A 27,922-nucleotide genomic window follows, 5' to 3' on the forward strand; every position below is an offset into this window, starting at 1 on the left:
AGGGAAGTTTCTATGAACACATGGTATTTCTGTAGAAATTTGGAAGTTATGAGGTAATACAATTATAAAGATCTAGAAGGTTTTAACAGTATTTTAAAAGGAGGGGATGGCAGCGGTATAATTTGCTTGGGTAAAGGACCCTTCAGTCGCAGCTTTATATAGATACATTAGGTTCATAGGTACGTACTAGGCTATTGGCTCAAAGGCCTAAGTAAGCCTAGCCAACAAGGTTCCCTGGCTTTTTTTTCTTGAAAAGTGGTAATGAGGAACTTTGCTTGACATAGATGGGTAGCTTATTCCAGAGTATGGGAAGTCTCTGGGACAGGAATCTATCCCTCCAGCTTTGTCCTGTTTATTGTAGTGACAAGGTTTAGGTCCCTAGAGCAAGGGAATTCTGAAGTATATATGTCTGTACCAGCTACAAGAATGGCAGCGGTGTTGGAGGGGAGGCAAACTTTAACAACATTAATAAAACAATGATGATCCACAGGGAAGCAGAATGTAACAAAATAGTGCTATTGTTGGTGGGTCTTGATGCACAGAAAGCATTTGATAGAGTCAGCTATGATTTTATGAGTATGGTACTGAAAGAATTTGCATTCCTAGATAGAATAATAGGGTTAATTAGGAGGCTACATGAATGACTGGAGGCAAGCATTAGGCGGTGTGTGTGTGTGTGTGTGTGTGTGTGTGTGTGTGTGTGTGTGTGTGTAGGGGGTGTCCCGTCCTATAAGCTGTACTTGAACAGTGGTACCAGATAGGGGTGTTCTCTTTCCTCTCTACTTGCTTTACATTTAAGCCAGTGCCAAAGAAAATAAGGGATTCACAAATTCAAGAATATAACTGGTATGATAATCAAGAAAGCTTAGCTTTATCTGCAAATGATATTATTCTGTTCTTGATAAATCCAAAAAAGAGAATTTTTGTGTTGTGGATTATTGAGACAGTTTCAAGTCTTTTTCTGATGTAGAAGTATCTATCTATCTATCTATCTATCTATCTATCTATCTATCTATCTATCTATCTATCTAATCTATCTATCTATAGGTTCATAGGTTCATACTAGGCTATCTGCCCTACGGCATTTATAAGCCTAGCCAGAGTATGTTTGGCTTTCGCCACCCATTTTAAATAAATTTTGCTATGCCCTTTTTCGAGGTTAGTATACTGTGCCTCTGTCTAACAGTGACACAGAAGTGATACCCGGGGTAAACCTATGATCTCCCATCCACTCATCAAGATTCCTCTTGAAGAGAGTCAATGAGGGACTCTGCCTAACCTGGACTGGGATTTTATTCCATAGTGAAGGGAGCCTCTGGGTTATGAATCTGTCCCTCCAGCATGTCCTATTTATTAATATCATACTATTTATATAGAATATAAATACTATCTATCTTTCATTTGCTTTCCAGAGTAGCAGTAATCTCCACAGACCTTTTTCAGACTTAGCCAGGGAGCAGGGTCTGCTTAAGTGACTTGCTTAGAGTCGTACAGTTAGGCAGTGGATGCTTGGGTAATTAAACCTTGCTCCTCTGGACTTAATGAAGAAAAAACAAATGTTATAGCAATAAACTATGTATACACCCATGCACAAATTGGTTCACCAAGACCCATATTTATGAAGATACAATAAAATGAAGTATTTAGGTATTACCATTAAAAATAATTCTGTTATGGCAGCTAAGGATATGTGGGAAGAGACTAAACCAAAAATTATATAAAAATGAGAATCTGGAAGATTTTAATTATGGATATGAATAATAAAATACAAGCAGTGAAAAATTGTTCAGTCCTTTTAGTTTTATATACAAGTCAGGCATAGTTTTATCAACCAGAGGTTAAGTTGTGGATGATAATTAATAAAGAGTTGAAGAAATTTACTATGGCGGGGAAGTGGGCAAGTGTTATGTGGGATCCGTTGATCCTACCAATAAAACAAAGTGGTTTTGGATACCCAATTTGAATGAATACTTTAAAGCTATGCAATTAATGATCACATACATAACACAACCAAAAGGTTATAAATCAAAGTAGAAAGGGATTATGATGAAACTGGGAGGAAGTTTGAGAAATAAGGAGACAGTAGGATTCTGGATGCAGATCCATAAGGAAAACAACAGAGAATACAATATTTGTAAAGTTGCAGAAAGTATTTTAAGAAATGAAACAACGTGAGAAAGCAGAAAGAATGTTTTACTAATTGGGATGCCCACAAGTTGTTGTTGTTGTTGTGTCTTTCGGCTTTTCCCGGTTAGGGGTCGCCACAGTGGAACTCCGGTCCACTAATGATTGGCAGTTGATTTTTATGTACTGAGTTGCCAGCCCTAACGCACAACCTTCAACGAAGGTACGCCCATTCACGCATGTCTCCACGCAGAAGACACTCTAGCTGAGAGTCGAACCGATCAGCGTCTTACTGTGAGGCGACAACACTACGATGCCCACAAGTATGGACATAAAAATAGGCAAAACACAGCTGGAATTTACTGTAGAAAAATCAGCAAAAGAACCATTTTATTTGAAGCAAATACTTAATGAGGGAAAGTGGGATGAGGCCAACTAGACATTCAGACAAGCAGGCTAGAGACTGCCTTCCCTATCAGAGACTGATAGAATATACGCAACAAGAAAGTGATAGGGTAGTGGTATGTGAAAGACGAGCTCAGGTAGAACTTTTAATTGAGTTTAAAACAGAAGCTGCTGCTAAAAAAGGATTATAAAATATTGCATGATAAATATTAGAATCAATCAGAAAAAGTTATAAAGGATTAGAAGAGAGACTGGAAAGACAATTTAAAAAGGAACAAGGGGATAACATCTGTATGACTACAGAGTATGCAACAAAGTCCAGAAAGTTAAGATTTTTGCTTGGAATTTTTTCCACAGGTATTTTATACCCCAAGCAGTATTCAGAAAATGTTCCCTTCAGTAGATAGCAATGCTCAAAAAGAAAGAGGTAACCGGGAACATGTTTTTAGGGAGTGTAACAAGTTTGCAGATTTTAAAAATTTCATACAGAGCACTCAGCCAGAAACGCTGAGGGAGAAAATGGCTGTAAATAAGGAAGTGATTCTTTTGCGCTGGTATCTGAATTATCCAGACAAACTAAGGGCTTACTAAGTTTAATGCTACTGGCTGACAAAAAAGCAAGCACTAGAAAATGGAAATTGAAACATAACCTGCTAGAATTGATTAAATGCATTATAAAGGAGAAAAAAGAACTTAAGGTAGGATCTGAGAAAAGGGAAATAGTAAAGAACATAGAAATAAATGGAATTTGTGGGAACAACACATGCAGAATAACATTCAAGAGGAGGAGTGAGGTTTAAGGGAATTCAGAAGTTGACCAATTTATGTAATGCTGGAGTGAATTACATTTGTTAAAAAAAGAAAACATATATAATGTACAGTATAATGCATACAAATGAGAAATGTTTATTTTCTTTCCTGTTAATGTATGTGTGCCTATGTCTTACATGATAATTTGAAAAATGTGTTTTGTGAAAAGGAATGCATCTCCTGACAGCAGCCCTGGTGACCTAGGATTGTCTAACTATAGCCACAAGAGTGTGCTGCTGGGCCAGTTAATGATAGGTGGCAGGCTGACAGTTCTCCAAGAGTGTGTGTGTGTGTGTGTGTGTGTGGGGGGCTACTTATAACATCTTCAGTGAATTTCCCATGGTTAAGACTAGAAGCTTTGATAGAAGTTGGAGATACCAAAAGACACTCAGTGATGTTGGGTGCTGATGTAATACAGGACAGGGGAACGAATGTTCTGCCATCTGAGGTGTAGCACAGCAACACAGAAACATGCTTACATGTGGGCCGGATGTAGCAGGCACTGCACATTGCACACCAACATGAAATGATTGAGGATAGCAGCTGCTCAAAAGAAAATCTAAAAAAAAAAAAAATTGACAGGTGTTGGGGATACCAAAAGATATTTCTTTCTGGAAACACAGTGATGTTGGGTGCTAATGTAATACAGGATAGGGGATTGAACAGGCCAAAGGGGTGCTACTGGAGGTTGAGTGGTCAGGCTTGTAAGTACAAATAAGAAAATAAAAAAATGCACTTTCTGATGACCCCAGAATTGCACAGGCAGTCCATAGTTTGGAAAAACCAAGGAATGGCAAAGAGCAAACAAAAACTAATATGTTTTTCTACAACCTGGGCAATTACTTCTTATCATGGCTTGAATAAGCATGGAAATCAAATTCTTTGCACTCATAGAGACATACAGGAAGATCCCTTTAAGATAGTTCTATTTAAAAATACAGTCTTAGTCAAACCTCTCAAGCTGTGCTGAAAACGTTTAAATTACCATATCTTACAGTCTAAATCCATTCAGGAAATATGCTTTTCACTCAAAATGAAGACCAAAATTTAATTGTGCAGAGAGATATCGCTATGGTAAAATAAAGTAAAATAATACTTACCTGACTGTCATATCTACCTCCTGCCATTGCAGTTTGGCGGATGCACTCCCATTATGAAGTACTCCTAACAATGTAGCACTGCGATTGCTTGGTTTATGTATACATTGACCACCGACCCGCAAGCCACTATCTACTCCACCAATCACAGCCAAAACTGGCCAAACTTGAGAACAAAGAGTCTGAAGCTGAGTATCTGTAAGTATGGAAGAATCATCCAGGTCCCATCCTTCAGCTGTTTTCTTTGAGTCATTATTCTGTTTTTCAAAGGGTAAATTGTGAATAGTGTTGTTGCTTCTGTGTGTGTGAAATGACTTTCCATTCTTTTCCGTAATCCCTAAAGACCTAATTAACAGCAGTTTTTCTATAATGTGTTGATTGATTACAGGCATCCAGTTGTTGCATTGATGGAGTTTTCGTATAAGTTCAATAACTGCTTCTTCAAATGCAGTAACACTAGGACTGCAGTAAGGCTCACCAGCATGGAGGCCTCTGGGTATCCCTTGCATCCGTAAATCAGTCAAAGCTACCTGAAATGAAAAAGAACAAACGTTTACCTACAATTTTTACTGCTCCTTCTGATGAAATTATTAGCATTTTAAGAAATAAACAGGATTCATAAGAAAGGCTAGGTTACTAATCACAGGCTGCATGGGCATACATAATATACACATACACACACACAAATATAATGCAAATATGGAAAATTAATTGTGATAGTTTTATGCTTCTGAAATACATTCATATGTACATGTCAGTAAATTGCATAAGAGAGACATTGTGCAATGCACTATTTTTAAGCATCCAGTTTATGTGACAGAGGTATGAACTGGTAACAAGCTTCATCTTGCAGTCTTGGCACTAATTCCTTCAATTTCTGCTTGCAAACTTTGCAACTCTGAGCAAATCACTAAATGATATACCCTCTCATGTCACCTCTAAAAAAGGACACTCTGCCCTGAGGGCTTATCTGATTAACAAAGAAATAAAATTGTGCCGTCAAGCTGTCGCTGTCTAATGTTCATGACATTCATACTACAGCTGCACAGGTCACTACAACTCACATAGCAAAACTGAAATGGATTAACTTGTAGCACTAAAATAAACAGAACCCTCAAGCACTTTTTGTTATAGTGTGTCCATCAATGACTTCATGCTATTTATTTAGTTTTAGCTATCTTTCAATGGCAGTTTAATTGTGTGACACACTGTTATACTTAGCAGTGTCTATGCAGATGAAAATAATTTATTCTGCTTCTGATATATACATTACAGTATCTAGTATTAAAGTTAATTTCTACTACTAATCACTGCTTCCCGAATACTACAATGCTATACCAGTGGATAAAGAAACAAATGTTTCCAAACATTACAAGAAGGATTAAAGCAAACAAATACAGTTAAGTCAAGACTCAAAGCTGTTTGAAATATGCAGGTTATGTGGCGACAATAACGGGAAATTCTGTATGTACAAATATAAAGTGCTTTACCTAAACAGAGATCTAGCTTTTAGTATAGGTTTTAAGGGGGACTTTATCATTTAAGCCATGTCCAAAATCACCCCTCAGCCTAATGATCCATTTTGCCTCTAGCTGCATACTTTATGTTTATACATATAAGATCCCTACTTTTCATTATCACTTATTATTTTTTACGTTGTAAATGAATATATATATATATATATATATATATATATATATATATATATATATATATATGGGTCTACTACCGTAGATTGAAATTACACTATTTTGAAATACAATAGTAGTGTCCCACTAACGAGAAAGTGCACTTCAATGAAAGTGCACTTTCGCGAAAGTCACTACGTTGAACAGGACATTTCCTGCACTGTGGTGCGGTAGTGATGGACCTTAGGGTTAGGGCTTGGGGTAAGGATAGTGGATAGCTAGTAGGGATATCAACTATCCTTCATCCAAGCCCTAACCCTAAGGTCCGTGACTACCGCACCACAGTACAGGAACTAGGTCCATAACTACTGCTCAGTGGAGGAAATACAATTTTCTGCACTGTGGTGCAGTAGTCACAGACCTTAGGGTTTGGCTTGGGTTAAGGATAGTGGATAGCCCTACTAGCTATCCACTATCCATTACCCAAGCCACTAACCCTTCGTTCTATTGACTTTCGTGAAAGTGCACTTTCGCGTTAGTGGGACACTAATATCGTATTTCAAAATAGTGTAATTTCGATCTATGGTAGTAGACCCCATAATATATATATATATATATATATATATATATATATATATATATATATATATATATTTTTTTTTCATTGTGCATTTTTATCTATGTCTAAATAGTTTTTTATGTTGAATGTGCCTTTACATTCTGTCTGACGTGATGTATTGGTTATGCAGAGTATCAGGTATTTGATGGATTATATTTGAGCAGTGTATCACATCTGAAGAAGCAGTTTAACTGTGAAAGAACTCATAGCCATTCATTTGTAATAAACAGAAGTTTTATTTGGAATACTGGATCGTTTCGCTGTTCTGAGTTCGCTTGTTGTTAACTTGGAATTGCTCATCTATTTATTTTTTGTGGACTTGGGGTCTGGCTGCTGTCGGTGGTTCTTTTTATTATTATACCTTCTAAATTTGTTTACTTACACTCAAAAGTAAGTTTCTGTCAGAATGCTATCTGTATTGGCAATGACTCAGATTTGAAAACAGATCCCGTTTGACAAGGACAGTTAAGTTGATGGAGCTAAATTCCTGCTCTGCTATCTTGAGGGAAACATATGGGACTTACTGCCATTTATGAAACCTATCATGTGGTCCAGGATCCTCACAAGTCTACACAGGATTAGAGATGATGATGTACATTCCTTCTGCCAGGTTAGGGCCTGTGACCAGCCTCCTAACTGCACCCCCCCCCCCACCAGCCTCAGAGAGTACTCATTTCCTAAACCTTACAAGTGAGTAGCTACCAGTCTCACCTTTTGAGAAGTCAGAAGGCCCATTAGACAAATGGTTATATCTCGTATTAATGGAAAAAAGCTCTTTGGGAATCAGAAAACTGAGGAGAGGGCTAGACAGGAACCTGGAAACAATGCAATGAGTGGGTGAATCAGAAGTAAATGTACATGTGTACAATAAGGTATGACGATATGAAAATTAGTACTATTTACTCAAACACAACCCATTTTACCAAAAGAGTGCTACAAAGTTCAGCAATACCCTCATCTTCTGTTACAGTCTACATAAGCACAATTACAACAGACATTTTAAACCTCAATGCTTATGAATACTGATGACTTTGTAATCTTAAAGTAGGCTTTATTTCAGGCAAATTCAAAATTAACCAAAGAATAGCTTTACTAAGCTAATTCAGTGATAGTCTTGCAAATGAGTTGCATCTTTAAAGAATTAATTTGCCCAAGATTAAATTTATTGCTGTTTGAGAATTAAAAAAGACCCATTGACTAACCAAATAACATAATAAAGGTTTCCCTTGACACTTAGTTAAAGGTGAACATCCATGAGTTAGGAATATGTCAGGATTTGATTTTCTCCTTGCCTACCTAAAACTATTACAAATTAACAAGATGATTACTCCAGAAGTGTGTTGGATAACCAAGAGTATTCTCATTTTTTGAAATGCTGCCACCCAACATTCACAAACAGGCTTCAAAATAACCATCCCCTCAAATATGTTACTTCATCATAATATTAAGTCTCAGAGTACATTAACAAACATCTCCAGGAAATGCCATATGGTTCTTCCCAATGTGCTTCAGCTTCAATGCTCTCATGCTCACAAACTTTCCTCTGGAAATTAAAGTTATGCACTCACCATAACTATGCATCGGTGTTGTTCATTTTCATTCTTCCTCAAAGTATTAGTTAGAGATCCAACCTCGGATCTGACTCGGCTGCATTCTACAGGCTTCAGCTCCAACTCTCAAGCTCCTCCCTCTTCTCATAAAGCCCTATTCCATCTCAAATACCTCAGACTGAGTTTGCTGCCTTAAAAGTCTTAGTATACAACAGTAGAAGAGAAATTAAACCAGGGCTCAAACCTGGAATTACAGGTCCCAAAGGTTCATCAGGCAACTCCAGAAAATGACAGGAAGGGGAAAGCAGGGAGCCGAGTTGAAGAAGAATGAAAATGGGCAACACAGATGAATAGTCATGGTGAGTACATAACTTTAATAACTGAGGTTATCCTTTTCATTCTTCCTCAATGTATGGGAAAGAGTCCCCACCTATGTAAATCTTGGGTGGTCCTCATGGAAGAATATTCCAGAGAATTGCTGAACCAAAAGCAGCTCTGCTTCTGGAAATAAAATCCAATTTGTAATGGATAATAAAGGTATGAGCATGGATCAGGTGGCTGCTACACAAATATCATCAGTGGAAGTTCTAAACCAGATGGCAGTTGAGGTGGCCATGGAGCTAGTTGAATGGACCTTAGATGGTTTGGGTAGGGAGAGAAATTGCTGGGGATATATCCAGTAAATGTAATTTAGTATCCATTTGGCTATTAACTTTAGAAACTAGAGAACCCAACTGACTAGGTGAAAAAAAGACAAACAGCTTGTCAGTTTTCCTGAAATATGTTGTTCTGTGTAAGTAGAAATGTAGTTGTCTATGGACATCTAAAAGATGTTGCATGTATATTCCCTTGTTCGAACATTTTGCAAAGAAGACTGGTAAATAAATGGTTTGATTTACATTTGATTCAGAAGCCATTTTTGGTAGAAAAGAACTGGTTTGTAAGGTAACATTGCCTTTATGAAAAACAATGTAAGGGGCTTTTGATGAAAGCCTGAAATTCGAAAATCCTTTTAGCAGATGTAATAGCAACTAAAAAGGCCGTTTTCCAAGACAGGAATTTCAAGTCAGTTTTTGCTGAAGGTTCAAAGGGTTGTTGAATTAAGCCTTGATCTAGAACTGTTAAATCCCATGGAGGTGATGGATCTTTCACTAGCACTTATGGCCCCTAGCCTAGCCAACAGCCTCAGGAAAGTGGAAGGAGGATTATGTTTTTAACAGAGAATACATGCAAAATATCACAGTGTATCTGCTCTTTATTGATGATATCTTTATTGTGTGGAAAGGCGACAGTGCTAAATTAGAAGATTTTATCAACTATATAAAATCAAACCATCATCTTCCTGCATTTCACCTCTTCCCACAGCCTTACCTTGGCAGTCTTGTTATTCAAGTCAGATTATTAATGACTTGGAGCAAGGTAAAATGGACACAGATCTTTACAGAAAGCCTACCAGAGTAAACTTCCTGCTATATAATAAGAGTCGCCATCCCACCAGTACAAAATATAATGTTAAGTCCCAGGAGTACAGGTTGGCCAGGATCATGATGAAAATTGAACCCTTCCTGAAGAACCTAAACGATCTTGAAAGTGACTTTTTGGTGAGGGGATACAACAGCAGTTTGTCAAGAAGCATTCTTCCTTATAGGAGGGTTTTAAAGAAATCTATGGAAAACAAATCTAAAGATAGTTGTATCTTGACTTTTACGGTTGACTATTACAGCATCATTAATATCATTACTGAGAATTAGGCCATAATTACTGAAAGCTCGAATCTAAAGGACATCCTTGGAGAAGCTCCTTTGTGTATAAGAAAGCCAGAAACATCAGGAGTTGGGTTGAAGGTAGGCACAGCACATTGAATATTTATTTACTTTATTTATTTGCAGTTGGTTTACCAGGATAGTCCATTGGGCCTAGAAGAACCCGTTTTCAATGGAGTCCTGGGGAGAAAAGCTCCAAAAAGAAAAAAAAACAATTACAAACAAAATTACAATAGAAGTTTTTGTTATAGTAAGTACAAAAGTACTAGTAAAACATTGCATTTGTGTGTGTGTTGAATACATGCATCAGTAAGTGTGGAGGCATCTGTGTTTTTTGTCAGCACATAGAGGAGGGAGACATGATTCTCTGCCCATATTCAAAGAGACTTTTAAAACAATGCAGGTGGTGACTAACTCAGTGCAGGTGGTTTGCAGGGCAAGCTGCAAAGACTGAAGCATTTTATGTGGGAAAGATGCTCAACAGAATTAAAAGAAGGATTTCTGGCCATCTTTCGAAACTAGAGCTAAGTGCAAGAATAATACACTGGCTCGGCACCTGCAGCTTCACAAAAGACACACTGGCTTTAAATTTTAAATTATTGATCATGTGGACCTTTTGGAAGTGGAAGGAGACATCCCTAATCTTTTAGAAAAATGTGAATTACTGTGGCAGCTGAAACTGAACTCTTTTAGAAAACTGGGGCTTAATTATTATTGCTCTGTAAAAAAGCATATTAGAACTCAGAAAACTGCCTCGCTGTTTAAAAGACTATTAAAAGTCTGATATGGGACTGATTAATGATGACATTACATGCTAACATTATACATGCTAATATTGTTATAAACAAATATCAAACATTGTAAATATTTTACAATGAAAATAACTGATATTGGTACAGTTTTCTGATACTTTTACTCATTTAAACAAAGTGCTTTCTTAGTTAGATGGCACACTTGAACAGATCTCCAGGGCCTTAACACTTTATTTCTAACATTTTTCGTATTTCCACCTTAGCAATTATAGTTATTTATTTTATTTATTTTTATTTATTTTACATTTGTTTACCGGGTTAGTCCAACTGGATACATATCCATTTTCAGTGGAGACCCGGGGAGAAAAGCTCCACATTAAAAACAGGACTTTGACTTACATACAGATAAATTCATAATAATGCTATTAGTTAGAGACACAGAAATAAACATACCCATTGCAGGTTAGAGACCCAGGGAGAAAAGCTCCACATTAAAAAATAAGACTTTGTTATGCATGTATGGATACAATCTTTATAAAATAAATAAATTGCTTGATGACATGATAGTGAGAGGTGACAATTTAAACAGGGCATAGGTAAAAATAGTCGAGTGATGTAAAGGAAAGTGGAGTTGGGCTGTTCCAGACGGTATAGAGGAAAAAGATAATAGGCTCAGAGGAGAAGGATGAAATTATAGTCCCATAAAACTCACATAGAGATTATGAGGGGAAGGCAGTCAGAGGTACTGGAGATGTTATAAACATGTAATTATAGGGATCTTAGTGGAAAAAAGAGCTGAGGGAGAGGGCAATAGGAAAAGACAAGGGGTGATAGTGGACTTATTTGGACTAGTCCGGTTTAGTGCAAGGACATAGCCAATGAGCTTTTAGGAATTTTTTAAGATTACTTTTGAACTGGTTGAGAGAGGTAGTTAGTTTTAGGTTATTAGGAAGGGAATTCCATAGTTTTCCAATGGAGTTGGCATATAGAGCGTCTCCACCTAAGTTGTTAGATTTGATAGTTTGTATCAGGACACTATGTGAAGATCGGAGGCAGCTAAGATTGGTGTAGGGGGTAAAGAGTTGGTTCAGTGAGGGGGTTTTCTCTGGTTCTTTAATTATTTTGAATGCTTCTGTAAGTTGGTTAAGTTTGAGAAGATTGGGGAGTTCTAACCAGTCAAGTTTCTTTAGGTTAATACAATGGTGAGTACGATACGGTTCACCTGTAACAAATTTGGCAATATGGTTGTAAGCGATAGAGAGTTTATTAAGCTTGGTTTTATTTAGGAAGGAAAGTACTGGAGAGGCATATATTAGAGAGGAGAGGAGGTATGTTCGTGCTATGGTTTAGTTTGGTGTTGGGAGTTAAAAAGTTTTTAATTCTGTACATGGAACCAAGTTTCTTGTTTACTGTCTTTATTGTTTGACTGATATGCACGTCAAATTTGAGTTTGTGATCTATAATGACGCCTAGTAGTTTGGTGTTGGTAACAGGCTCAATGATGGTGCCATTAGTGGACTGAACATAGAAGGTCATATTATTAATGAGAGAGGGGTGTTGCCCTAAGGAAGTGGTTGAGGAGGGGAAAATTAATAGTAAGTTGGTTTTTGTTGGATTCAGGATAAGTTTCCGTTCTGTGAACCATTTTTCAACCGCAGCAAAGCAGTTTTGGGTGGCTACTTGGAGATTATGGAGAGAGATGTCAGAGCAGATTAGTGTGGAGTCATCTGCATATTGAATGCAGGTGGCTTTGGGGATGATTAAAGAGAGATCATTTATGAATACCGAGAAAAGAAGGGGACCAAGTATAGAGCCTTGTGGTACACCTATGGTGTTGGGTAATAAGTGAGATAGCTTGCTTTGCCACTGGACTGCTTGTTGTCTACCTGAGAGGTAAGCGTTAAAGTTATGGTTTTCAGCCTACTTATGTGTTCACTTGTAGATTTATACACATGTTCATTAATATTATATGTTTTTACACACAAATCTGATGAAGTATTTATTTGGTACGAAAGCAATCTTTGTTAAAAGTGTTTCAGTTTATAAGTTACTAATATTTATTCCAACAGGTATTTAATGGTAGATCTTTTTGTTAGTTAATTAGTCATTTTGTTAGTGAGTTGGTTTATTAATTAATAAACTCTGGATTAGTAAGTTAGCCTTAATAAGCTGTTCTTATATTATATATTTTAATTTGTCTCTAGCTTTTAAGTTTTTAGTTCTAAAGTAGCACAGTCTCAGTTTAATCTACGGTGTTACGGGAGAAGGCGGACTTGGTTAAAGGAATGAGTTTAATGCTTTTATTGCTCTTAACAGAACCACCCTCTGTAACCACTCCTTTGCTCCAGATAACCTGATTATATGTAAATTAATGAATGTCTTTAATGTTTTTCATTATACTCATCTAGAATTGCTTGTTTGTGTGCTTCAATAAGGAATATTCAATTTTTAACTTAACCTTGGACTACCTACTAAGTTATTTCTTTGTAATACGTATTTTAAAGTTCGAATTCTATTAGTGAACGAGGTGCATGACATACTTCAAGGAGTGAAGTTCACACCCTCCACACTACAAAGGTGCCCTTTAGAAAAGCCTTACACAATTTGGAAGCAGCCAAGCAAGAAACATTGCTTTCCAAGTGAAAATTTGATATGGTGGCCAACTGTACCACCTTCAACTTGGAACATTCTATCCTGCAAATGTGAAAAATGGAGATCACTCTACTTTCACAAACTCAGTACACATCATTTTAGTTAAGGAAGCTGAATGTATGTGCATCTAAACTTTCTCACCAGCAATATAAGCCAACACTAACAAACAGAGATTCTATTCCACATGATAACTAACTAACCAACTTGCTTCTGTGTGAACTCCTCAAAAATACCAAATCTTACAGTGTCACATGAAACTATATTATAATTACCATGTAGTAATAATTTTCTGTGGGTGCATAAAACATCTGTCAGGCTGTTCAATAAACAGACATACTGTGGATGTGCTCCCTGCCTTCAATGAATCATCTTTACTCAACCTCCCAATAGAAACGAGGGTGGCAAATGACAAGCACTTTCTTCAGCTAGGCAGTAGCATATTTACAGATCGATACCCTAATTTTGGTTAGTTCTTGTTGACAATGTTCGCCATCAGCCATGGGCCCAGAGCCCCTCCTTGATGATCTGCTCTGACTTCAACTTCTCCAGCAAATTTCCTGCTTGTCCCAGTGAAATGGGGCCCTGCAAGTAGGGAAATGTGTGTGTAAGCAAGTGGAGAGTAGTACGTACGTACGGTGCCACTTTGAAAGAATGCTACCCAATGTGCATTGTATAGAAATGCACAGATGAACTACAGTCTTCAGTTTCCACTGACAACTACTAATCCATGGATGGAAACTCCAGCCAACCCCCAGGATAGGGGAACTGGAAAAAAGTCTTGCTTAATCCCTATCTTCCTGGCTGACTCCTCAAGAAGAAATCCCCCTTTTTTCAGGTGTGTTTTACAAATAATCTGTGAGGCATCATACATTAACAACACTGATTATTTATTTACTTATTCATTTATAGCGTTTCTTGATCAGGTGGTTGAGCAGGTCCTGGTAATCATTTCAGCCATGGCCCGGAGCAGAAGCACAGCAAATTAGAAAGCTAATAGGACTTTTAACATAAAGTACAGTATTTACATACCTAGTTACAGTTTGCAATGTTACATAGCAAATTACAAAGTTCAACATTAAAGTACTATAAATTAAATAACATTTTATTGTAAGCAAGTTTCATTTGTTAAATGGAGAAGAACACTGATACAGATGGGCCATTTTCAGGATCAGCTAATAGAATACAAGAGCAAAGGATAGTCACATAAAATGTTAAGTAAATATTACATTTAGGTTCATAGGTAGGTACTAAGCTATCGGCCCTGGGGCCTACATAAGCCTAGCCAAAAAGTTCCCTGGCTTTCGTCACCCAAGCAAGTTATTTTCCTGTGTCCTTGTCTAGCAGAGCCACAGAAATGATACCCGGGGTGAATTTCCTATTTCCCATCCAAGATTTTTCTTAAAGAGGGTTTAATGAGGAAATTTGCTTGACATGAATGGGTAGTCTGTTCCAGAGCATGGGAAGTCTCTGGGACATGAATCTATCCTTCCAGCATGTTCTGTTTACTGTGGTGACAAGATTTAGATCCCTGGAGCTTGTGGCTCAGAGGGATTGGGGTTTCTTTAAGTGTAGCATGTCCAACAGATCTGGGTTTGACATGGCTTTGTATGTTAGGCAGACGTTGCCTCTGAGTAGGCGATATACAACAGAGTAGAGCGGGAGACTTAACAAAAACTTTACAGTTTAGAGACAAACAGATTTAGTAAGATGTAGTGGTGAGTTTATGGAGACTTAACTTAGCTACATTTTACAGAAATAAACAGGTGCAGTCAGCACAGTAGTGAGAAAAAAAGGTATTTCAAAAACACATTCAAACTACATTCACAATGTACAATAACAGCAAGAAAAATAGGAGGGAGGAAGGGAATGACAGAGAAACTTGAGGAAAGTGAAGAAGTGAGAGGGAGTACGGAAGAGCAGTAGGGCACTAGGGAGACTTCAGAGTGCAGTTAACAGTTTGGGGATAAGTTGTCAATGGTTTAAATATCTGAGGACTGAGGTAGGGGTATCTTATAGCAAGCCCTAAAGTTCATGTTATAACCTAGTGAATGGAAGCATTTCTACAGGCCTTGCTTCTGTATAGGTATCTTTCTTTAGTTGTCCTCTGAATTTTTTAAAGGGTATATAGTAGAAGAGCCTTCCATGTCTGCAGTGTCATGGATGAGTGGCGGTGGCTGGTTGTGTGTAGTCTGTTTGAGGGGGTGGGGCTACTTAAGGAGATGGAGGGTTGAGATCATAGAGTATAAGCTGTACTTGTTTTGGTAAGGCAGATGGTAGTTGGCATTGAAGACTAAAGAGCTGTTCCCTGTGGTCCACTGGTCCAGGGTTCAACTCTTTCCGCCTCCATTGTTTAAATGTGCAACTCTGAGCAAGTCACTTAACCAGGTAGCAGTCCTGGGCTGACTCTGAAAAAAGTCCATGGAGATCAGTGCTCTACCCCAGTTATCTAATATAAATAAAACAAAATTTTGGATTTGGGAAAAAAGGTGGGCAAATGAATGGTTTGGTTTAGGGCCCCACTTGATACCACCTTTGGCATAAAGGAAGGGTTATAGTTCATAGAGAGACTCTGTCTTGATGAAAAATGAGGAAAGGCTCCACTGCCATTAGTGCCTGTAGCTATGAGACTCTTCTAGCTGAGGTTATTGCTAGTAGCAGGGCAGTTTTCCATGAAATAAATTTTAAATCAGCTGAAAAAGCTGGTTCAATCTTGGCCTTTAGCCTGGTTTCAGGTGCAAAATCTTTTCCATTTGTCAGAATAGGTTTTCCTGGTGCTGGGCCTCCTGGCCTCCAGAATGACATCCATAACAGCTTTGGATAGAGGTGTTGGCTGGTTGTGTAGGTAATTTGCCATGCAGCCAGGTTTAAAGTCTTGAGCTGGCTGTGTAGAATCTGATTGTCTCGCTGGGTGAGCAGGTGAGGAATTTGTGGTAAAATCCATGGTGGGCCTTGGGCCATGTTCCTTAGATTTGGATACCAATGCTGGAGTGGCCAGTCTGGTGCAATGAGTATCAGTTGTGGTCTCTCTAATCTGACTTTCAGCAGTACCTTTGCTGGAAGAGGCAGTGGAGGAAAGGCATACACTGTTAATGTTTTCCAACTGAATGAGAGGGCATCCACTTTCCAAGCTTGTGGATGGAATGTCCTTGTGCAAAATATTTGTGCAAAATATTTGAAGTTGGTAGTTTTGGGGGCTTGCAAACAGATCTATGTCTGGGTGCCCCCATTTTTGAGTTATCATTGCAAATACTTGTGGATCTAGTTTCCACTCATGTGGATCCATGATGTTTCTGCTTAGGTCGTCTGCCAATGTGTTTTTCTTTCCTGGCAGGAATTGTGCTTGTAATTGAAACTGGTAAGACAGTGCAGTGTTCCACAAGGTCATTGTTTGCCTGCATAGAGGGTAGGAATGAGTGCCCCTTTGCTTGTTTATATACCACATTACTGTGGTACTGTCCGTCTTTATTGTTAGTTGTCCTGGGTCTAAGAGGTCCTTGAAAGCTGTTAGGGCATTCTGTACTGCTAGCATTTCTTTTTGATTGATATGCAGATGCCTCTGATCTGTAGTCCATTTGTCCTGAATGCACTGTCCTGCCATGTGTGCTCCCCAGGCATAGTCCGATGCATCTGTTGTCATAGTTTGCCTGGCTGTGGGTAAGGTGAAAGGCTGACCCTTGTTGAGGTGACATGCCTGTGCCCACCACAGAAACTCCTGTTGAAGGCAGGGAATGAGTGGTATCATTGTTTCCAAGCTGTGGCTGTGCTGAGTCCATACGCTTTTCAGGTACCATTGTAATTTCCTCATATGCAGTTTTGCAAATGGTATTAGTAGTATGCAAGATGCCATAAATCCCAAGGCCTGCAGATTCTTGCAGGGAGTTGGGTCATTGTTGCCATTATTTTGAAATATTGAGTCAGCTGTTGTTGCTTGTCTGGTGTGAGATAAGCCATCTGGGCCGTTGTATTCATGCTGGAACTCAGGAATATTATGTTTTGTGAGGGCACTAGTTTTGATTTCTTTTCGTTTACTGTGTACCCTAGGCAACTTAGAAGGTGTTTGGCAAATGCCAGATGCTTTAAAAGAATGTCCTTGCTTTCTGCTTGAATAAGGCAGTCGTCCAGGTATGGGTATATTTGAATTCCTCTTTGTCTGCAGAATGTAATTACTGGTGCCAGGCATTTTGTGAAGACCCTGGGCGCAGTAGATTAGCCAAAGGGCAGTGCAGAGAATTGATAATGTGTTGAATCTGCAATGAAGCGGAGGTATCTTCTGCAATTTTGTCTGATAGGGACATGCAGGTATGCCTCCTTGAGGTCCAACATTACCAGCCAAGCATTCTTGCCCAGCATGGGAAGAAGCTGCTGTAGTGTTGGCATCTTGAATTTTGGTACTTGCAGATAGGTGTTCAGAATTGAAAGATCCAGAATGGGTCTCCTTGCTTTGTCCTTTCTTGGGACTAGAAAGAGTCTTGAGTAAAATCCTTGTCCTTGCTCCTGTGTAGGTACCTGTTGAATGGCTCTCATGTCCATGAGAGCTGTAATTTGTTTTTGTGCCTCTGCCCATTTATTTAGTGGCAGGTTTGGCATTCCTTTTTTCCTTGGTAAGGTATGAAAGTGGAATCTGTATCCTTGAGAGACAATGTTTAGGACCCATTTGTCTTTTGTGATGATGTGCCAGTTGTCTGCAAAAAATGATAATTTTCCTCCCAAGGGAGCTGCCAGGAGAGATTTGCTTGGTAGTTTGAGGATTGAGTCATTGTGTTTGTCTTCTGCTAGCTTGGGGCCTGTCTTCTCCTCCTTTCTGGGTAGCAGTACCCCATCAGCGAGGTTTGTAACGGCCTTGTGACTGACTTCTGCCCCTTGGGCGTCTGTATTTGCCTCTCTGTGATCTGTCAGAAGCTGGAAAGGACCAGTTTTTCATTGGCCAATTTCTGCTAAAACAAGGGGGTTGTACCTGCAAAAAATCCTTGACCATCTGCATAGACTTTGCCTTATCCTCCATTTTCTTTAAAACCTCTTCTGCTTTGCCACCAAATAATACATCCTGTTGTAAAGGTGCATCCAATAATTTTGCTTTAACATGATCAGGAAGGGTTTGTTCTTTTAACCAAGCATGTCTATGTATGACAGAGCCAGTAACAGTTGCTCTACAGGAAGCTTCCAATGAATCAAATTCACATCATAAAGTATGTTTGCCCACCTGTTCAGCTGCATGCAACAGATTCTGCCTTTCCTTGAATTCAGACTGTTCAGTATGTGTGCTCATTTTTGTTTTAATTGAGACGTTAGGAATTGCTGATATTTCAGCATGTGAAACTGACAATTTAATGCTCTCATAGCTAGAGTTGCTGAGGTGTATATTTTCTTTCCCCATCTATCTAGGGCTCTGGAATCCCTTTCAGAGGGCACAGGATTTTTAGCCAGAGAAGCTTTAGCTCCCTTAGGACCCTGGGAAATTGTTTCTGGGTCAGCCACAGGGCTTTTATAAAGGGATTTGTGTGAGTCAGGTACTCTGTAGTATTTGGCTGGAGCAGGAGGTAGAGAGTCTGGATTTAGACTAGACTCCAAGTAAACATCATCCACAATACCTAAAACTGGAGGGATAGCAAGAGGTCTGTGCTGGGGTAGTAAAAGAAACTCTCAGAGCCTTTTCTTAGAATCAGAGTAGTCCTGGCCTTCCCAGTGGAAATGTTCCCTTATGGTATGTAAAGTTTCCCCAAAGGAGTAGTCTTCAGGGGGAGATGCTGAGGGAATAGAGTCTTCAGCATCAGAGTCTTCATAAGGTTGAAAAGTGTAATCCTGTTCCTCAGAAGAATCTGAGGAAATTGAAGTCTGGTCAGAGGAAGCATAATCCTTCTCTTGTCTTGGTCTTTTATCAGGAGGTGGATGGGAACCCCTGATTAGGGTAATCAAGTCTTCGGCCATCTTAAGCATCTGTTTCTTAAGCATTGGGCCTTGAACTGTAGACTGATGTACAGTCTTCTTTGGTTTTAAAGGAGTTTTAAGCTTAGCATAAGATTTAATGGTGAGTGTAGTCGGTCTGAAGACACCTTCTGCAACCAAAGGTGTTTCCACTGCATCGGGGTCTACTTCTGCTCCGGTGTCGGAAGGGCCTAATAAAGATGGCTGTGTCGGCCTAGTAGACTCTGCTTGAGAATCCGCAGCTGTCTGGGGTTCCAGTTCTGCGGTTGTCAGGGGCTGCGTAGGCGCCTCACTGAAAACCGGAGAACCGGCGACAGGCCCAGCAGAGGCCTCGGAGTCTGGCCTGTTCCTAGGCTGCCTGTCCTTATCCTTGCATTTTTTATGCATGCCAGTCGTCGGCTGCTCTGACGGCATGAAATAATTAAATTTCCTACCAAAGTAGTGTCGTGCGAAGTCAAAACGTCGTTTGATAGTTCGTTTATCAAACCTAGCAAAAACCGACAACCTGAGACGTCGTTGTCTGGGCCTAGGCAAGGAATACAACAGGAATGGAAGTCCTTATGAGGTATTTGCTTCCCACAAGAAATGCAATTGTTAACTTTTCTGACATCGGACTGAGGCAAGAAAAGGTACCCCAATGGGGTACTTAGCTTTATTGAAGACTTCGGACTGAAATTCGAGTCGAAAATCTCAGGTGTCGGCCGATCGGCACTTGCGAACTGCTTCTGCTTCGGGCACCGTGCAGCAAGAAAGACTGAAGAAAATGGCGTTGGATGCCTCTCATATACCCCTGGTGCAATGACGTCAGGGAAGAAGCGACAGCAACCGACGCCGGACCAAGACTTTGGAATTCAGGCCAACTGCGGGACAGCCTGATGGCAGGATAACCCAAGTGTGATGACTGCAGCAGGGTAACACGATGAACATCAGTACAGTTGCACAAGTCTTATTTACCTGTAACAGCACAGTTTCATAGAAGTCAAAACCTTACTGGCATATGTGAAGTACTGCCATGCTGCCCTATATCTGGCAGTCTACCAAAGCCTGGAGCTTATCCCGCTGCCTGTCTGTTGGTGTGATGAACCAACACCTAATGTTCCAAACCAAAAACCACAAACACAACAAAAAAGGCCATGGAGTACAACTCAGTGGAAACTCCAACATCAAACTACATACATCCAAAAAGGGGGATGTTGGATGGGTAGTGCCAGTAAGGCAGTGTGTTCTAAAAACATCTATTGTTACAGGTAGGTAAGACCTACGCAGCAGTACTACATTCAACAAACTCAATGCCTTACTGGCATATGGGTGGATTCCTAAAGCTTACCCAATCTGGGGGGGGGGTAAGGGTCCAGGAGCCCCTGTGTAGAAGACACCACCTTACTGTCTGTTACAAATCTGTTTTAAGTTGGGGAAACAATGGACTGAGAGATTAACCTGTGGGTCTAGCTAGGTTTTCTTTTAGCCAGAGTGGTAAAGTCTTTGGTATTTTTAAAAATGTATTACAGGGGCCAAGTCATGGTGTTACAGGTGCTCTGTCCAAGCTGATGAGCAACTTGCAAAAGTTTATAGTGGCTGATTTATTTTCCACCTGCCTCCTCTTACATCTTAACCGTGAAGAAACAAGTTCATAATGGCAAGAATGAAATGCAGCAAATCTGTAGCACTCTGTCTCTATGTCATGCATGTAGTAATTACCATTTCTCTCTCTTATGTGTGTTTTTTCCACCAAACAGGTGATTTGCAGCAGCTCATAACAATATCATTAATTTAAGTTACTTATTTCTTAAGGAACCTAGTCCTTTAGGTGCTCCCATTTTCTACTTTCTTATATAATTCACAGTCTCTTGTTTTCCTTTCTTTTTAAAATTTATCAAAATGTGTGTGGATATGGAATAACTTACCAAAATAAAGCTCAGCATGACTGTTTCTCTTAGAGCCTGTCTCTCCTGGGCAGGACAGCCTGCTATACTTGGGAATGCAAATCTAATGATTCAGAGCAGCGCTCATCTATCTCACCACTCAATAAACCATTTTTGAAGACACAAATGATTCCTGAGATTATGTCAGCTCAGTAGTTTAAATTTAATAACTTCTGTAACTTTCAGCAGATGGCAAGAACGTGGGATTGAGGTTCCCCTCCAAATAACAGCACCACCAGGAAAATATAAAGAATCTACCATGGAAATCAGAAAGTACAGTTGTGTACACTTGCCATAAATGTAGATGTTCGAGTGTATTCACTGTTGCAGTCCTTACAAAATGGGTTATCTGGCTCCCAGTAGCCCACAGTCGGCCAGAATACCAAAGCCTTGGTATATGACATTGGCTGCCTTCGGCCGTAAACCAGTCAGGTAAAAAGGAAGGCAGCTGACGCCATTTCCTCAGTTCTTCTTGCCGTAACTGTCAGAAGCCCCCAGGAAAAGAAAATCCCTGGAAATAGACCATCCACAAAATAAACAGATAGTCTGTGCCTTAGGAAAAAATGGGGATGGGGGGGGGGGGCAGGACTGCAACAGTGAATATACTTGAACATCTACATTTATGGTAAGTGTACACAACTGTACTATGTTCATCATGTTTCACTGTTGTAGTCCTTACAAAATGGGTTGATTCCCAAAGCCCAAAGAAAAAAGGGGAGAAGGAATACCCACTATTTAAGGGTTGGTAAGGATGCCCTGCAACACTGCAGTGGCAAAACTAGCCCTGGATTTAGAAAACAAAGGTAAATTGTAATGCTTTGTGAAAGTGTGAACAGAAGTCCAAGTAGCTGCTTCCAGGATGTCCTTAGTAGGTACACCTCTCAAAAAAGTTGCTGAGGTGGAAGTTGCTCTAGTAGAATGGGTCTTGATACTCTGTGGAGGAAACTTGCCATGCTGCAAGTAACAAAAGTGAATACAATGGGCAATCCATTTAGAAATTTTCTGTTTAGAAATAGCATTGCCCTGAGCTCCAAATGCAAAACTGACCAACAACTGGTCAGACATCCGAAAGGTTTTAGTCTTGTCCAGATAAAATTGAAGTTGTCTATGCACATCAAGGGAGTGCATAAGTCTTTCTCCTCTATTCTGAGGTTTAGGAAAGAAGGTAGGCAGGTGGATAGATTGATTAAGAGTCAAGCTAAAAAACACCTTAGGCATAAAGGAAGGATTGGTTTGAAGGGAAACCCTATCCGCATGGAAGATGATAAAAAGGCTCTATTGCCATTAAGGCCTGCAGCTCAGAAACTCTTCTAGCTGAAGTAATGGCCAAGAGAAAAGCAGTTTTCCAGGAAGGAAACTTTATATCTGCTGAGGCAGCTGGTTCAAAAGGAGGCAGAGTAAGTTTCTCAAGCACAAAAGTAAGATCCCAAGCAGGAGTAGGTGCCCTTCTGGGAGGTCTTAAATTGCTAACCCCCCTGAGGAACTGCTTTATCAAAGGATGTGAGAAAATGGGTTGTTCAAAGGAACAATAAGCAGAAATCGCTCAGGCATGAATCTTGATTGAAGAAAACGAAAGCCCACCATTAAGCAAGCCTGCCAGGTAATCAAGAATAAGAGGAAGAGTCTTCTCCTCTAGCTTGCATCCAAATACAGAATATTTTCCATTTATCTGCATAAGATTTTATAGTGCTAGGCCTCTTGGCCTCACAAAGAACTTCAACCACCTTTTGAGATAGATTTAAATTATGAGCCAGGCTACCAAATGCAGAGCCTGAAGATGAGGATGTAGAAATGTTCCCTCTTCCTGAACCAAGAGATCTGGTATGAGGGGAAGATGCCAAGGCTGAGACTGAGCAAGACTGCGAAGCAGTGGAAACCAATGCTGTCTGGGCCAATCTGGAGCTATGATAATGGCCCTTGGTTTTTCATCCTTTATCTTCAACAGCACTCTGGGAAGAAGAGGCAGAGGAGGGAAGGCATAAATTGAAAGCTGTGTCCAGGGGAAGGACAGAGCATCCACTCTCCAGGCTTTGTCGTGATGTTCCCTGGTGCAAAAGATTGGAAGAAGCTGGTTGTTCGGAGATGAGAAGAGATCCACCTGGGGAGAACCCCAACGCTGAATGATGCGATAGAAGATGGTCTTGTTCAGTTGCCACTCGTGGGGATCCAGGAACTGCCTGCTCAACCGATCTGCCAAGGTGTTGAGTCTGCCTGGAAGAAACTGAGCTATCAAATGTAGGCCCATGGAGGCTGCTATGGACCATAGAATCATGCTTTGTCTGCACAGGGGGTAAGAGTGAGTCCCTCCCTGCTTGTTGATGTACCACATAACTGTGGTGTTGTCTGTCCTGACTAGAAGAGTTCCAGGAGAAAGAAGATGCTTGAAAGCCAGCAAGGCCTGCTGGCCTGCTATCAATTCTTTCAGATTTATGTGCAGGTGAATCTGTTGGTTGCTCCAAGTCCCCTGTATACATCTGCCATCTAGATGCACTCCCCAAGCATAGTCCGAGGCATCTATGGTGAGAGTCATGCTTGCAGGAGGTGGTTGAAAAGGTAGGCCTTTGTTCTGTGAACAAGCTGTCACCCACCAAAGAAACTCTGTCTGCAGACAGGGAATCAGAGGAAGTATCAAGTCTAAATCCTGTGTGTGTTGGCACCAAAGGTTCTTGAGGTACCATTGTATTTTCCTCATATGCAGTTTGGCATATGGAATCATCAGAATACAAGAAGCCATGAATCCCAGGGCTTGCAGGAATTGCCTTGCAGAGAGCTGGGTCATGCTTGCCAAATCCTTGAAGTAAGTAGAAAGCTGCATTTGTTTCTCTTGAAGGAGGAATACCATCTGGGCGGCTGTATTCAGACTCGCTCCCAGGCATACAATCTCCCTTGTTGGTACCATTCTTGACTTCCTTTTGTTGAGAGTGTAGCCCAAAGAGGTGAGAAGGTTCCTTATAAAATCCAAATCCTTTAGAAGTTGTTCTGGAGAGTTTGCTTGAATGAGGCAATCGTCCAAGTACGGGTAAATTTGAATGTTTCTCTGCCTGCAAAAAGCAATGACCAGAGTCAGGCATTTTGTAAAAACTCTGGGAGCAGTAGATAAGCCAAAGGGCAGTGCAGAGAATTGGTAGTGTCGCTTTCCAGCTCTGAAACAAAGGTACTACCTGCAACTTTCCCGAACAGGTATGTGCAGATAAGCTTCTTTGAGATCCAAAGTCACCAGTCAAGAATCCTTGGCCAGCACTGACAGCAATTGCTGAAGAGTAAGCATTCTGAATTTGGGAATCACCACAAAAGTGTTCAGTATGGACAAGTCCAGAATGAGGTGCCAGGTGCCCCTTTCTTGGGAACCAGAAAAAGTCTTGAGTAGAAACTGTGGCCTATCTGAAGTACAGGAACTGGCTCTATTGCTCCCAGGTTCAGCAAGGAAGAAATCTGCTTTTCTGCTGCTGCCTTTTGATTTGGAGGAATATCTGGGTATCCTTGGTGAACAGGGAAAGTGTGAAAAGAAAACTTTTAGCCATGGTATACTATTTTGAGTACCCATTTGTCATCTGTGATGGTGGACCAAATCTCTTCAAAATTGGCCAACCTTCCTCCCAAAGGTAAACCTGGGCCAGCAGGGGCAGCCAGGGGGAGGGCTGACTCAGAGAGAATGCTTACTTTGGGAAGGTTGCTTAGAACTTCCAGAATTTGAAGAGGAAGCATGCCATTGTTTATTCTTTTGAGGAGTAGAGGTCTGTCCCCTATAACCCCTACATCTAGTGCATCCCTGTTCTTAGAAGGGTAATGCCTACTAAAATGAGGAGGCTGAACTTGCAGAAAATCTTTAACAGTTTGCATAGATTTGGCTTTATCCTCCAATTTTTTCAAGACCTCTTCTGCTTTGTTCCCAAAAAGATTGTCCTTATGCAAAGGTACATCCAGTAACTTAGATTTAACAGGCTCAGAAAGGGGCTGTTTCCTGAGCCAAGCATGTCTTCTGATATCAGATCCAGTGGCTGCTGCCCTGAAAGAACCCTCCAAATTGTCAAAACCAGAGCGTAAAGAATGGTTAGTCATAAGAGTGAAGAATTCAATAAATCTTGCATGTCCTTATTCTCCGCCAGGGAAGGAACACTAGCAATTTTAGCCTTAATAGCCTCCAATGTATGCTGCTGAAACTTAAGCATATGAAAAAGACAATTAACAGACTTAATAGCACGGGTGGCAGAGGTATAAACCTTTTTTCTCCACCTGTCCAAGGCCCTAGATTCTCTATCAGAGGGAAAAGATTTTTTTGCAACTGTAGCCTTAACACCTTTAGGGCCCTGAGAAATAGTCTCTGGATCAGCAGTAGGGCTCCTGAAAAGAAACTGACGAGAATCAGGAACTCTACAATACTTGTCAGGTTTCCTGGGAGCAGGAGGAACATAACTAGGAGTCAAAGGATTCTCCAAAAAAAAACATCATCAACTACTTCCAACACCGGAGGGATAGCCAGAGGCTTATTTTATTTATTTATTCCAGTTTGATTACTGGGAAAGTCCACTGGGTCAACATGGCCCATTTTCGGTGGAGGCCCGGGGAGAAAAGCTCCGAGAATACATTAAAACATACTACATACAGGATTTCAACACAATCAAGATTATTTAGAAAGCATTAAACAGTTTACAAGGAACTCAAAACAGTATGGCAGTACAGTTCATATAGAACTGATTAAAATTTTGCTTTTTACATTAAAGTTATGGTTTTTACATTAGCATAGGTAAGCAGTAATTCTTTGAGATTCTTAAACTGAGTGATTAAGGTTGTATAGCTTTTGCCTGTAGTAAGAAGTTACAGGGATTGAGAAATAACGGAGGTGTTTGAGTGCATGTATTAGAGAAGAAAGTAGTACTCAATATTTACAATATTTACACGTTTTGTTGAGCAAGTATAGCTCTAGGAGTAGAAGGACTAGGTAGTATTTACCAGTTTTGTTGAGCAAAACTAGCTCTAGGGGTAGAAGTAATTAAGTAGAGGGATACAGCTGAAGGAGATTGCAGGGAGAGTTGAATATAGTTGTAGGAATATGTCTATAGGAGGAAGATAGGGCAAATGTGTCAGTATGAGGAGACTCAAACTTGAAGTGATCCAAGATTAGGTAGGGAGGAGGCAGGGGCATTTCCGTTTAGTAGATAGGCGTTTGAAAAGGAGGGCCTTGAAATTTTTGGGGTTTGGGGTGGTTCTTAGTGGGGTAGGAAGGGAATTCCATTTTTTGCCCAGGGCATAGGAGAGGAGCAGCTGGCCAGCAGGATGAATAGGTTTGTGGACAGAAATTAAGTTCTGATGCTTATGCTGTGGTAAATCCAAGAACTCCCTAATCCATTTCTTAGACTGAGGATAGTCCTGACTCTCCCATAAGAGTATTCAGAGCATCTCCAAAAGAAAAATCTTCTGGAGGACAGGCAGAAGGGATAGATTCTTCTGCATCAGAATCCTAAAAACCAGAATAAAGTAGAGTTTTTCTCTTCATCAGCAGAATTGCTGGAAACATCAGAACCTGAGGGAGACAAAACTTCAGAGGACAATTCTCTAGCCCTCTAAGAAGGAGGATGAGGTTGAGAGCCCCAGATAAGAGTCAAAAGATCACTAGCCATTTTAATCATCTGAGACTGAGGAATCTGAGGGGAGGCCAGCGCCTGCTTTTGAGTAAATTTGCGGCTGGAAGGTATGCTAGAAAGCCGGAGGGACTCGGGAGGTCTAGCAAGAGTGGCAGTCTGAACAGAGGCCGTCGGTCTGCGTCTAGTCTCAGGCTGAAGAAAAGAGGCCTCAGAAGCCGGAGCCTGCTTAGCGGCTCTGGACCCATCGAAGGTAGTGACTGGTGAAGGGTCAGAAGACGAAGTGGAAGCCTGCAGCATGGAGGACTCCAAAAGGGTCTCAGCCGTGGCCTGCAGCTGAACATCCGCGGACTGTAGGGGCTACGAAAGGGCCTCACTGAGAATCGCTGGGCCAATGACCAACTTAACTGGAACATCGTTGGCCAACCTGACCCTAGGCCTGTTTCGATCTTTATCCTTGCGCTTCTTAGGAACATTGGAAGTCGGGAGACCAGAAGACATCATACCGACGAACCCAGGCCAAACTCCGAAATGCTTATATAAAATTTTAGTTCTACGGCATAGGGTACGCAGATTAAAAGAAGCACAGAGATCACAAGTAGGGGCGTCGTGCTCAAGGCCTAAGCAAGTGATACAGTAAGAATGAAAATCACAGTGCGGAATCTGTTTTCCCAGGCAAGACAGTTATTAACTTTCTCTGACATTCATTAAAGCAAGAAAAGAGGGTCCCCAACGGGTACTTAGCTGAGGATGTCTTCAACTGAAGTAGTCGGAATACAAAAGAAGGTAATTGGCCAACCAGCACTCATGCGAATTGCTTCTGCTTTGGGCTCTGCGTCCAGAAGACTGAGGAAATGGCGTCGGCTGCCTTCCTTTATACCTGACGTTGGGTTTACGGCCAAAGGCAGCTGACATCATACACCAAGGCTTTGGTATTCTGGCTGACTGTGGGCTACCGGGAGCCGGATAACCCATTTTGTAAGGACTGCAACAGTGAAACACGATGAACATCCACACCCATGGCAACTAGAAACCACCCCTGGTCCGAAAAAAGCCAAAGATTTTATTATTTATTGATATTTCTGAATATACTTAAACT

At 40.4% G+C, this 27,922-nt stretch overlaps 1 protein-coding gene across 1 annotated transcript in view; it reads right to left on the reverse strand.

Annotated features, from left to right (window-relative positions):
* LOC122815150 (probable E3 ubiquitin-protein ligase HERC1) overlaps window positions 1-27,922 on the reverse strand; it is a 5,886,073-nt gene that overhangs the window by 2,479,606 nt on the left and 3,378,545 nt on the right. Inside the window, exon 39 of the mRNA XM_044087407.1 lies at window positions 4,440-4,966. Within this exon, the coding sequence (XP_043943342.1) occupies window positions 4,440-4,966 (527 nt within the window). The remainder of the gene's footprint in view (window positions 1-4,439; window positions 4,967-27,922) is intronic.

This window comes from Protopterus annectens, chromosome 1.part1 (assembly GCF_019279795.1).
Source record: "Protopterus annectens isolate FY-2018-M chromosome 1.part1, PAN1.0, whole genome shotgun sequence".
Lineage (NCBI taxonomy): Eukaryota > Metazoa > Chordata > Ceratodontiformes > Protopteridae > Protopterus > Protopterus annectens.